General features: G+C 63.4%; 3 protein-coding genes across 3 annotated transcripts in view; 1 reads left to right on the top strand and 2 right to left on the bottom strand.

Annotated features, from left to right (window-relative positions):
- Position 1: 1 nt before the first annotated feature.
- On the bottom strand, positions 2-3,853 carry CHLRE_09g408550v5 (uncharacterized protein). The gene is made up of 8 exons (XM_043066222.1): positions 3,595-3,853; positions 3,402-3,453; positions 2,835-2,956; positions 2,407-2,551; positions 1,988-2,083; positions 1,570-1,701; positions 1,143-1,251; positions 2-829 (listed from the first exon to the last, which is right to left on the bottom strand). Exons 1-8 carry the CDS (start codon positions 3,681-3,683, stop codon positions 399-401), a joined length of 1,176 nt encoding a protein of 391 aa, XP_042921518.1. The 5' UTR covers positions 3,684-3,853; the 3' UTR covers positions 2-398.
- Positions 3,854-4,193: 340 nt separating this feature from the next.
- Positions 4,194-10,445, top strand: CHLRE_09g408500v5 (uncharacterized protein). The gene is made up of 11 exons (XM_043066221.1): positions 4,194-4,398; positions 5,058-5,272; positions 5,620-5,725; positions 6,080-6,143; positions 6,647-6,737; positions 7,103-7,196; positions 7,702-7,876; positions 8,174-8,274; positions 8,571-8,656; positions 8,869-9,000; positions 9,395-10,445. The coding sequence occupies exons 1-11, from the start codon at positions 4,320-4,322 to the stop codon at positions 9,698-9,700; spliced, it is 1,449 nt and encodes a 482-aa protein (XP_042921517.1). The 5' UTR covers positions 4,194-4,319; the 3' UTR covers positions 9,701-10,445.
- Positions 10,446-10,497: 52 nt separating this feature from the next.
- The window catches only part of CHLRE_09g408464v5 (uncharacterized protein), an 8,606-nt gene continuing 7,474 nt past the window's right edge, over positions 10,498-11,629 (bottom strand). Inside the window, exon 16 of the mRNA XM_043066220.1 lies at positions 10,498-11,305. Coding sequence (XP_042921516.1) covers positions 11,056-11,305 — 250 coding nt within the window. The 3' untranslated portion in view covers positions 10,498-11,055. The remainder of the gene's footprint in view (positions 11,306-11,629) is intronic.

Raw genomic sequence — 11,629 nt, 5'->3', positions numbered from 1 at the left:
GCAAGTAATGGGCCGGGTGATGCTTGTAATCGGCGAGGTTGACTTCGATCGAACCTCGGCGACTGAGCCGGGTGCAGCAAACATCCCAAGCTCCAATACAATTTCAAGCAGGTTATGCAGCAGGCCGGCTGCCGCGGGCGTTGCAGAACCCCGACTTGCTCGTGTACCGCCGTGTGCACCACGTTGTACCTCCTTGCAAAGCATCCTCGGCAAACTTGTGCACCCCTGCCCGATTCGCGTACCAGTCCAGGGGACCATTCCCTGTAGCAATCCGCCTATCCCGTTCCTGCACATCCTTCCCGGCTGCCCGCTCTTGCCCTCAACCGCTTTGGCTCAAAACTGGTAAAACTCGGCAAAGCTAAGCCCTCCTACACAATAATGAGACGAAAGCTCACAAACTACATGAAGCATTCCTCAAGCCCAAGACCATCTCGCACAAGATAGCTGTAGAAGAAGAAGTTGCGGAGCGGCGGGTTGGCAGCCGACAGCGCACGCAGGACGTTGTTCGCCACCACGCCCCCCACCACCGCACACACTGGCGCCAGCTCCCCCTGCGGCTCCTCCTGCTCCGAGCCCGCCGCCGCCGCCGCCGCAGCTGCGTCCTGTTCAAGCCCAGCGGCGGCCGCTGACGCCGCCGCCACGTCAGCGCCCGCCGCCGCGGCGGCGCTGGGCGCGGCGCCGTCGATCACAAAGGCTTCGAGCAGGTCGGCGGGCAGGGGCGGCGCGGCGGGTGTGGCGGCCGTGAGGCGGTCAAAGGCGGCTCGTACGGCGGGTGCGTCGGCGGCGCCGGCGGGCGGGCGGCCGTGCTCCTCCTCAAACTGCCAGCAGGCTGCAGGGCAGGTGGCAGGTGGCAGGGGATGACGGTGGGTGTGGGGGCAACTAAGCAGCAACACGGGGAAAGAGGCACGAGAACATGCGACGCAGCCACACATACTGCGTGCCCGAGAAGAGCAGCGATAGCACACATGGCACGTCCAGGTCACGTCCGGGTCCCCTCAAGGTCCCAGTCCCACCGCTGGCCCGCACCTGCCCCTGAACCGCCTCCACCCCCCAACCATCCCAGCTCCACCCCTCTCCCGCCTCCATTCCCCAGCACCCCTCACCCTCGCCCCTCTCCCGCCTCCACCCCCACCCCCCCTCACCCCTCAGCACCAGGTACAGCGGGTGGGTGCGCCTGTGGACGCCGCCCAGCCCGCCCGTGAGCGCCGACCGGAAGGACGCGTAGCGCAGCCACCGCTGCTCCGTCTCGCCCTGAGGGGGTTGCAGGGATGTTTGGAAAAGCGTACAGGATGCACTGAAACTGGGGTGTGTGGGGGGGGGGGGCAGCCGTGGGAGGGGCAGTGTGTGGGGGGAGCAGTGGGAGGGGGCAGTGAGCCGGGCCACGCGCACACAAACACACAAATGCACAGTATGGGGGGGGCGCTTTCGCCTCCACCTGTTACACGCACCTCACGCCCCCCCCCCCCCGAAAGACACTGGGCGGGCGTCCGCGCGTTCCCTTCAACACACACACACACACACACACACACCCAGCCACACATACATACACATCCAAATCGCGCCCCCCACCTTGGGCGTGTAGCCGAAGCCCTGCTCGCACTCGCCGCCCAGGTCCACGAACACCCACGAGCTGGGGCCGCGCGCGGCGCCGGCGAACACACCCACACCCAGCGCCCGGGCCGCGCCGTCCAGTGCAGCGACCTGTGGGTGGGCGTGTGTGTGTGAGGCGGGTGGGTGGGATGGATGGGTGGGTGGGTGGGATGGATGGATGGGTGGGTGGGTGGGATGGATGGGTGGGTGGGTGGGATGGATGGGTGGGTGGGATGGATGGGATGGATGTGTGAGGTGGGTGGGATGGATGGGCGAGTTGGGGTGCAGGTGGGGATGGTGGGGGTCTCCGTGGTAAGAAGTGGGTCTGAGTGGGTTGCCTCCCTGGAATACACGCTCCCCCCCCCCCCCCCACACACACACGCACACACACGCACACCTGCTCCAGCGCCAGCCCGCCGCCCGCCGCCCCGCCGCCCACCGCAACCACCAGGTCGTAGCGCGACAGCAGCGCCCGCAGCGCCTCCGCCTCAGACTGCAGGGGGGGCCGGGAGACAGGGGGGCAGCAGGGGGTGCGTGGGAGGGGGTTACCATCATGATAAGAGGGGTGCAGCCGTCCATGGAGAACCGAGCGGGGCGGGGATAGAGGGAATGGGTTAGTGTGTAGACAGAGCAATGGAACGAAGGGATAGCGGGAAACGCAGCAGGTTGAGGGGATAGTGAGGGGGCAAGCATGAGGAGGGAGAGATGATTACGAGGACCAAACCCAAAGAAAGCTACGGCGACTGTTCAAGCACCACCACCGCCGCCGCCGCCGCCCCGCACACTCCCAACGGCCCAAGCCTGTGTGCGCCTCACCTCCCCGGGGTGACTGTGGCCGTGCCGCGTGTGGTGCGGGTGCTGGGCCGGCAGTAGCGCCGCGGCGTGGGGCGGCCCCGGCTCCACTGCTACAGCCATCAGCGGATTCATGGCCTGCAGCGTGCGGGCACACGCCTCCGCCACCCTGCGGGTGAAGGCAGGCGGGTTTCACAGGGGGGAGGGAGGTCTGACAGGGGCGTTGACACGAACCAAGCCTACCCAAACCGAGGCCAGGAGGAGAAGGTAACCGGAGTTGACTAGTCAGGGGCAATGTGAGAATGACAAACATGTCCACGAAAAGCCACATTCTACTTTGTGCACACGCGCCATGCCTAACCAGCAGCCTAAACGCCCTCCCAAGCCGTACGCCACGCACGCACGCACACAACCACACGAACGCGTGTGTTTCGTGTACCGTATCCACTCACGTGAGGCCCTCCGCCGCCGCGCTGGGGTCTACCAGGAAGTTGCCAGGGGCGGCGGCGGCGGCGGGCGTGTCGTCGCGCAGCCCCACCCGCCCCACTCCCGCCAGCACCAGGTTCTTAGACACCTGGCGGGAGGAGGGGGAGGAGGGGGAGGAGGAGGGGGAGATGGGGGGAAGGAGTGGGAGCAGGGAGCAGCTTAATGAAGACGAGGTGGGAGATGAGGTTGAGCAAGGCGCGGGCACAACTGGGCGACGGGGTGGCGTGGCAAAGGGTGCGGGGATGCGGGGGCAGGGGATTCGGGCAGCCCAGGTGACAGCCCAGCACACGCCTTGGCTGCTGCTGAACGTGCGAGTCGCCGGAGCTTCCGACCGGTCCCTACCTGTGACCTGTCCCGGACACCCGTTTCGAGATGAACCTACGAAGTCCGGCGCGTTCTATTTGTTTCGACGTGCCGTAGACTCTCCAAAAGACTTACCTGCCCCCTGCTCCCTGCCCTCGGGCTTCGCCTGCCCCGCTGAGGCCTACTGCCCCACGCCTGTGCTTCCCCGGCATCCGAACGCCGCCCCTCACCTCCGCAGCCAGGCCGCCCAGACCCAGGACCAGCACCTTGGCCTCCATCAGCCTGCGTGAGTGTTGACCCGCAGCAGTAGCGCAGCAATACGGTAGTGTGTGGAGTGGAGCTCGGCGGGAAACATGGCTCGGGGAGCGTGCCGTTGTGGGGATCAGTTTGCGACTCGCGCTGTTGCCGAGCACTGGGACGCACCTGCGCTGCACCTCCACTCCCCAGACGCGCAGCTGGCGGTCATACACTGCGGCATGGTCCTCCGTGAGCGTGTCCACCGCGGGCGCCATCTCGCCTCACGCAGCACGACCTCGCTGAGACGGTGACTAGGTTACAGATGGATTGCAAATATGCGAACGTTTCTATGTAATGGAAAAACAGCGCGAGCCAACTGTGTTGTCAGCTTTGATAGTCTTGCTTTCCGTGCTCTTCTGAAGCAATTGGTCCGCGCCCAATGATCTAGGACTATACATATACCGACGTCAGCTGAAGTGGTAAAAGTATCGAAAGTGGAAGGCCGTGCACCGCATCGATCGCAGCAAGCGCATTTTGGCGGGAGGCCGTGGTGTCGTGCTAGTTGCTACCAGTCTTGCCAGAGATTAGATGTTGCGGGCACACAAAGACTGGATGGAGCTAGGATACTCCCATCCTCTGAGTCGGTGGCTGAGGGGGCGGGGGCCTGACTCGCGCGAGGGTGCCAGGGTGCGTGTCGCCCGGCATGAAACAGTCAGTGTAGTTTTCCATACACGATAAGTGCACATGTAACGTATTTTGATACGTTAATATCCATACGTACGATTCTTGTCCTGCCGACGCGTTGCTCAAATCATCAAGCTACTTTACCTCTACTGTGCTGTAACACCCCGTTAATTACGTCAAGCATATGCTCAAATACAAGCCTTAGCTAGCTCATTAACATACTTGCAATGAGCGGCGAGCGCCCGCCGCCGACTAGCGATTGTCGCGAGGAGGAGGCACGCCGTTTTTCTGGAGCTCAAGCAGGAAGTGGGTGATGGGATGTGGGAAGGGGGAGCGCGGACTTCAAGGGGTCTTGGCACTCAAGCCTACACGGAGTGATGCGACATGGACCAAACCCTGCTGTCCGGGTCCGCTCGATGGCCAGCAGGCCCTCCCGCTGCTTAGTGGGCACCCGGGTTCGTTGGTTTTTGCCTTCGAAGAGGGCCCCTCAGGTCTAGCCTTTTGCTGCAAAACCCGCGTTTGGCAAGGCCTGCAAGAGCGCGTGCCACGTATGCTCAGCAGCAGCTCCCCTGAAGGGCTCAGCCCTCCAGGCGCCAGGCCCTGTAGCCGCCGCGCCCCAAACAGTCGCCCGCGCCGCTGTCCCGGACCACGCTCAGCGTCTCCGCGCCGCACATCTGTCTGCTGCTGGCGCTGCTGCCGCCGCAGACGCCGCGTATGGTCGTTCCAGCCAGCCTTGCCGGCGTTTGCCAAAACCACCAACCTCGCCGGCCGGCCGCGTTACGCACGTGCGCGCACACACGTGCTCGAACACACATACACACGCACACGCACCTACGGCTCCCCTTTGTGCCGCCGTGCAGCACTGAATCGCGACTGCTCCCCCCCGCTGCCGTACACGCCACGCCACGTCTCATTGAAATCCTCAAATCCCCATCCCACCGCCCCGCCACCATCCCAATACGCAGCCTCCGGGAGCAATGGCACCGCCGCCGCCGCCGCCACTGCCGGGGCGCTGGTCCCCCATGCAACCGCCAACGTCGCCACGCCAACCGCCGCAGCCGCCGGCGGCGTGAAGCGGTTTGTACGGCAGCAGGTGCCGGACGACATCCTGCACAACGACCAACTGAATGAGGCCATTCGGGTGCTGCCAGCCAACTACAACTTCGAGATCCACAAAACGGTACGGCAGCTGGGCGGTTGGCGCGGGTGGGTCAGCGACGGGCAGTTGGCGGTTTGCGGGGTTCGCACGGGGTGTGTGGTTGGGGTTGGGCGGCGACATTGACTAGCAGCTGTTGACAGCAGGCCCTTGCATGACTGATTGCGTGTGCCCTCGAATGCCTTTCGCACGCATTGTGTGTACGCCCTCTAACCTTACGCTCACCATTGCGCGTCACACCCGCGTGCGCGCACACATGCGCACACACTCCCTTTGCACACTATGCTTTCCTTATGCTCTTTAACGCATGCGTACACACGCCATCAAAAACACACGCACACACACACACACACACACACACACACACGCAGGTGTGGCGCATCCGTCAAGAGGGCGCCCGCACTGTGGCGCTGCAGTTCCCGGAGGGGCTGCAGATGTACGCCTGCGTCATCGCGGACATACTGGAGCGGTTCGCGGGTGAGGGGTGGTTGGGGCGGTTGTGGTGGTTGGTTGGGGCGGTTGCAGGGGTTGCGTGGTTGGGGCGGTTGGGGTGGTTAGGATGGGTTGGGGGGCGGGGAAGGCGGGCTTTGGGGGTTCGGGGGCTGGAGGGGGGAGGGTTAGGTGGCTTGAGCGTTTGTGGGTCGCGTGTTGGGGCGACGCAGGTAGGGGCGTGTGCACACGATGGTTCGGGCAGAATGAATCTTCGCCGCAACATACACCACACTTTCAGCAACGTGCCTTTCTACACACACACACACACACACACACACAAGTATGCACACATACACACACACTGACACATACACACACACACATGCAACTCCACAACAGGCGTGACGCACACGCTGGTCATGGGCGATGTGACGTACGGCGCGTGCTGCATCGATGACTACAGGTGAGGGGGGATGCAGGGGGGGGGGTGTCTTCGCCAGTAAACACCCCTGCACAGAGGCACGAAGACGGGCGGGAGGGGTGTGTGTAATTACCAGCCAAACAAACTAAGCTAAAAAGAGCGGAGCACAGGCACAGGCAGAGGGGGTAAGGGGGCATGACAAAAGGCGGGTGTATGAGAGCTGTGGGTGAAAGGAATGGGGGGAGCAAGGGGGGTATGGGGAACGAGGTGGAGGGGCTCCTGCTCCTCACCTCCGTGGCACGGAAACCCCCCCGTCCCCCCTTCCCAATGTCATAATCCTGCAGTCCCCTCCCCCCTTTCCCCTCCGCCCCCTCCTCCTGTGCCCTGTTTTCACCACTCGCCATTCCCACTCTGCCCACACACATCCGCTCCTCCCCTCCCCTCCCCTCCCCAATATACACACGCTCCTCCCCTCCCCCCGCTGCCCCATTCTTCCCCCCTACCCCCCTCTTCCCCTCCCCCTCTTCCCTTTTCCCTCCTGCCAGTGCCGAGGCCCTGGGCGCGCACTTCCTGGTGCACTACGGCCACTCTTGCTTGGTGCCCGTGGACGTGACCGCCAGCCGCATGCCGGTGCAGGTGTGTGTGTGGGGGGGGGCGGGTGCGCGGGTCTGTTTTTGTAGTATTGGGACGTGTAGCGGGGGTCTGTGTGCGTGTGCCCGCGCTCCCAGTATTGGGGGTTGTGCGGCCGCAGACCCCCCAACCTCACCAGGACCGTCCTGCCTGTATGCACCACCACCCGTGTCTACCCCCCCCCCCAGCCTCCTCCTCCACCCTGCTTCCCCCTCTCCCCCCTGCTGCCCCTCTCTCCCCATGCTCCCCCTCTCTCCCCGTGATCCCCCTCTCCCCTCCAACCTCACCCCTCCAACCCCGCCCCTCCAACCTCACCCCTCCAACCTCACCCCTCCCTTACCCCCCCTCTTCCCCCCTCTCTCCCCCTGCAGTACGTGTTTGTGGACATCGCTGCTGACGTGGATCACCTGGTGGCCACCGTGGAGGCCAACTTCCCGGACCGCACCACACGCCTGGCGCTGGCGGGTAGGGAGGAGGGGAGGGGAGCGGGAGCGGGAGGGTTAACTCTGAACTAATCCCGTAAGAAACAGTCGCGCTGCAAGGAGAACTGCAGACCAGTCCCGGAGGCAGGCAGTACGGCAGGCGGCTTCCTCTGCACACGTACCGGACTGCTGCGGCCCCACAGCCGCACACAGGAGGGCTCGTGCTTCTTGCCCGCATTATACCTGCACTCTCTCACAACATGTGCACACACACACACACAAACACACACCCACACACACACACACACAAACACACACCCACATCGCATACACTGTCTTTGCGCAACGTTTTCCTTGTGCTCTTTAACACACACACACACACACACACACACACAAACACACACCCACACACACACACACAAACACACACCCCCATCGCATACACTGTCTTTGCGCAACGTTTTCCTTGTGCTCTTTAACACACCCACACACACACACACACAAACACACAAACACACACACACGCGCACACACCCGTACACCCTCAGGCACCATCCAGTTCAGCTCGGCTGTGCAGCTGGCGCGGCAGCGGCTGTCCGCCGCCTTCCCCTCCCTGGCCGTGCCCAAGTGCAGGCCGCTGTCGCCGGGGGAGGTGCTGGGCTGTACGGCGCCGGTGCTGGAGGCGGGCAGCACGGACGCCATTGTGTTCGTGTCGGACGGCAGGTGCGGGCAGACGTGCTCCCCGTGTGTGTGTGCCGTACACGTGTGTGAGGGATTGTGTGCGTGTCAGAGCGCACAAGCACTTGTAATTATGTGGGACAGTGTTTGCGTTGCGGTGAAACACACGCCCCAGCCCAGCCGCCTCCCTCCTTCTCCCCCCCTCCCCAATATGTACGTGCACCCCTACGCCTGCTGTCTACTTCGCTACACGTCTCTGTACCAATCTTTGCACCCCCGCCCTCTCTCCCACCACTTAACGTAATAATGAATGAAATCCTTCCCCCCTTCCCTCCTGTGCAGGTTCCACCTTGAGGCCATCATGATAGCCAACCCCTCCATCCCCGCCTACCGCTACGACCCCTACGCGCGCGTGTTCACACGGGAGCGCTACGACCACGCAGGTGGGAGGGGGGGAGAAATGGGGCTGGGCTGGGCGTGTGTGTGTGTGCAGGAGGGTGGGGTGCAAGAGGGGTGTGCAGGAAGGGAGGGCTGATGCAGAGGCGGGCACATACACACGCATACACACACTCACGCACACACACACACACACATACACACGCGCGCACACACACACACACACACACATCTGGGCGGGGCGGGGCTGTTGTTCTTCACGCATCCATACACACACACACACACACATACGCACATACAAAGATGCACGTGTCCCCCCCCCCACACACACACACGCACGCAGGCATGCGCGCTGTGCGGCGGCGCGCCATCACTGCGGCACGCGGCGCGGCGCACTGGGGCGTGGTGCTGGGCACACTGGGCCGCCAGGTGCGTGTGAAGCTGGGGGGGAGCGTCAGCCCCTGTGGGTTCTCACGCGTTTTGGTTTGCTTGGTTCTGGAATGAACTGACCCCCCTCCCTCCTTAAATACTCATGATTGTAACCCCATATGCACACACACACAAACACACTGCATCGCTTAAACTGTCTTTGCGCTATGTTTTCCTTGTGCTCTTTAACACACACACACACACACACGCAGGGCAACCCCGCCATCCTGGCCACGCTGCAGCGGCTGCTGGCGGCGGCGGGGCGGCGCGCCACACTGCTGCTCATGTCGGAGGTGTCGCCGCCGCGGCTGGACATGATCCCGGGGCCGGAGGCGTTCGTGCAGGTGTGGGCGGGCGGGCGGAGGGGGAGGGGCGGAGGGGGAGGGGAATTGGGGGGGGCCGCGTGGAGGGGCGGGAGGGTACCGGTTCGTTGAAGGGCGGAGTGATTACGGTGAAGCACGGGTTTGAAGGGGTGGAGGGGGAGTGGGGGGCGGTGGGCGGGGGCAGGAGGGTGTGAGGGCGGACGGGTGGGGGAACGTGGGGGTGAGCAGGTGTGTAGGGGCGAGGCGGTAGGGGCGTGTGTGTGCCCAACCCACCAATCCAACCCACCAACCCACCGATCCAGCAATCACAAACCCACAATCACAACTATCAACAATCACAATACCCCTCACAATACCTCAACCACATAACACACGCACACATGCTGACATGCACACACACACGCATGCCCAACAGATCGCCTGCCCGCGCCTGTCCATCGACTGGGGCGAGGGCTTCACGCGCCCCACCCTCACGCCCTACGAGGCAATGGTGGCACTGGGCGCCGTGCCCGGCTGGTGGGAGCGCCCGCAGCAGCAGCAACAGGCGGAAGGCGCGGAGGGCTGTAGCAGCGGCGGCGGTGGCGGCTGTAGCAGTGGTGGTGGTGGCGGCTGTAGCAGCAGCGGCATGTCGGCCGAGGAGGAGGCGATGGCGCCCTACCCCATGGACTACTACGCCAAGGAGGGCGGCGAGTGGAACTCGTCCTACCACAAGAAGCGGTAGACAGGTGGAACGAAGTAGACAGGTGGCCAGCAGTGGAAAGGTGGCCAGCGGAAGAAAGGTGGCACGCGGGAGCAAGAGAGTACATGTTGGGTTTGGGGCCGCGCTTGAACGGAGGTTAGACGTTTCGGCTAGGATAGGACGGTGTCTAAGGCGTTTCGATGAGGGCCTGCCCCCTAGGGGTAATGTTCCAGGCGTAGATGCCGCGGGAGTCGCTCAATCAATCAATGCTGCGCACACGCATCGACAAGGTATGGACACACGTAAGGGAGTCACCCGCGCCCAGTCGCCACACAGCAATGGACGGATTACCAACGCACTACTGCTACGGTGCGGTGAGGGGCGTGCGATGGGACAGTGGCAAGGCAAGTTGGTAAGGTCCCGTAGGGTGCAGTTGACGGTGGGGGGCCAGAGACTACCGTGACGACCTGGAGGAGGCCGGTGGCGCGGCAGGCGGTTCGGCCGCCCTGCGGCTGCCTGGGGGCAGCACTCCAGAGCAGCACTCGAGAGCAGCACTCCGCGTGGCACCGCGGCTCGTGAACTCGCGATGATTGCGGGCTTGCAGCGCACTGATCGCAGGGCCTGATCCAAACCAGGGGAGGCACGCCAGGGACGCTCCATCTGATGCTCCCAGGGGACCCGCTTTGCGCCATCATTGGGCCACCAAGCCCCCGGGTTGGGGGCTGCTGCAAACCCTCCCGCTGTCAAAGTCCGTGTGACTCCGCGCACCGTGTAAACTATTATGCAACGCCCGCTCCTTCCCGCCACCCGCCGCGCGCGTGGCCGCCTGCATCAGCTGGTTGCACGTTGCGTTACATGCCTTCCATACTCTGCAGCAGCACACTTGCTTTCGCTTCCACAGGCAGGCAGGAGCAGGAGCGTCAGATTGCTGCCCCCATCTATCTTTCCCACCCACGCCCTTGCTCGCCACCCACGCGTGTGCGGACACGGCCACGGCCACAGTCATCAATTCTGGAACACCGCATGGCAGTGGATCCTCCGGCATGACTGCAATATCCTAGCATTGATACCGCGCGTCCGCAAAATCTCATCGCACTAACTTCATCCTGGAAAGTGCTTTCACAAAACAATTACAATCCCACCCCAACTGACCCACTAGCCCTTCAACCGCCAGCACGACGATGGACATGACTGGACGGCAACTGGGCCGGCCGTTAACATGCACGCCTAGTCAGCCAGTCAGGCAGTCACAGGGACACGCTTGGATGCGTCGCATCCGCCGGCGTCGCACCGCCTCCCGGGCACACTTGCCGTATGCATGCAAGCAATCTTTGCGGCGACGTGTGTGTTCCCGTATGTGTTCATACCCACCACAGTCAAACCCCAACGCCCCCCGTTCAATCACACTCCTCCGCTGCCTCCTCCGCCTCCTCCTCCTCCGCGGCCGCCTTGCGCCCCTTGCGTGCAGCCTTCTTTGCCTCGCCTCCCTTCCTGCTGCCCTTCGCCCCCTCCTTCTCCTCCTCCGCCTTCTTGCCCCCCTTTGCCTTCTTCTCCTCCTTCTCCTGCTCCCCCTCCTTCTCCTTCTCCTCCCCCTCCTCCTCGTCGTCTGAGTCATCCTCTGGTAAAAACTCCATCGCAACATCCCACCTGTGAGCGGCATTGCGGCGAGTTCGGTAGTTAAGCGCGTTGTTGATATCAGCGACATTAAAGCTGTTTTGCTGTGTCGGACAGCAATGTTGTAGCCAAAGCTGGCGGCTGCGGCGCATTGTGCACATCATCCCCACCACCATCAAGTTGTTGCTGCTGCGGACGACGACCCGCTGTGCACGCCCCAACCAACAACAAGTTCAGAAGCTCCCCATCCCCCTCCTGCTCCCTCGCTCCCTCCATCCCACCCACCCCCCCGCGCACCTGCTACCTCCTACCCTCTCCCTCGCCCATCCCAATCCTCCTCCCTCCCCTCCCCTCCCT

The sequence above is a fragment of the Chlamydomonas reinhardtii genome, chromosome 9 (assembly GCF_000002595.2).
Source record: "Chlamydomonas reinhardtii strain CC-503 cw92 mt+ chromosome 9, whole genome shotgun sequence".
NCBI classification, from domain to species: Eukaryota; Viridiplantae; Chlorophyta; class Chlorophyceae; order Chlamydomonadales; family Chlamydomonadaceae; genus Chlamydomonas; species Chlamydomonas reinhardtii.
This window is presented reverse-complemented; position numbering and strand designations above follow the sequence as displayed.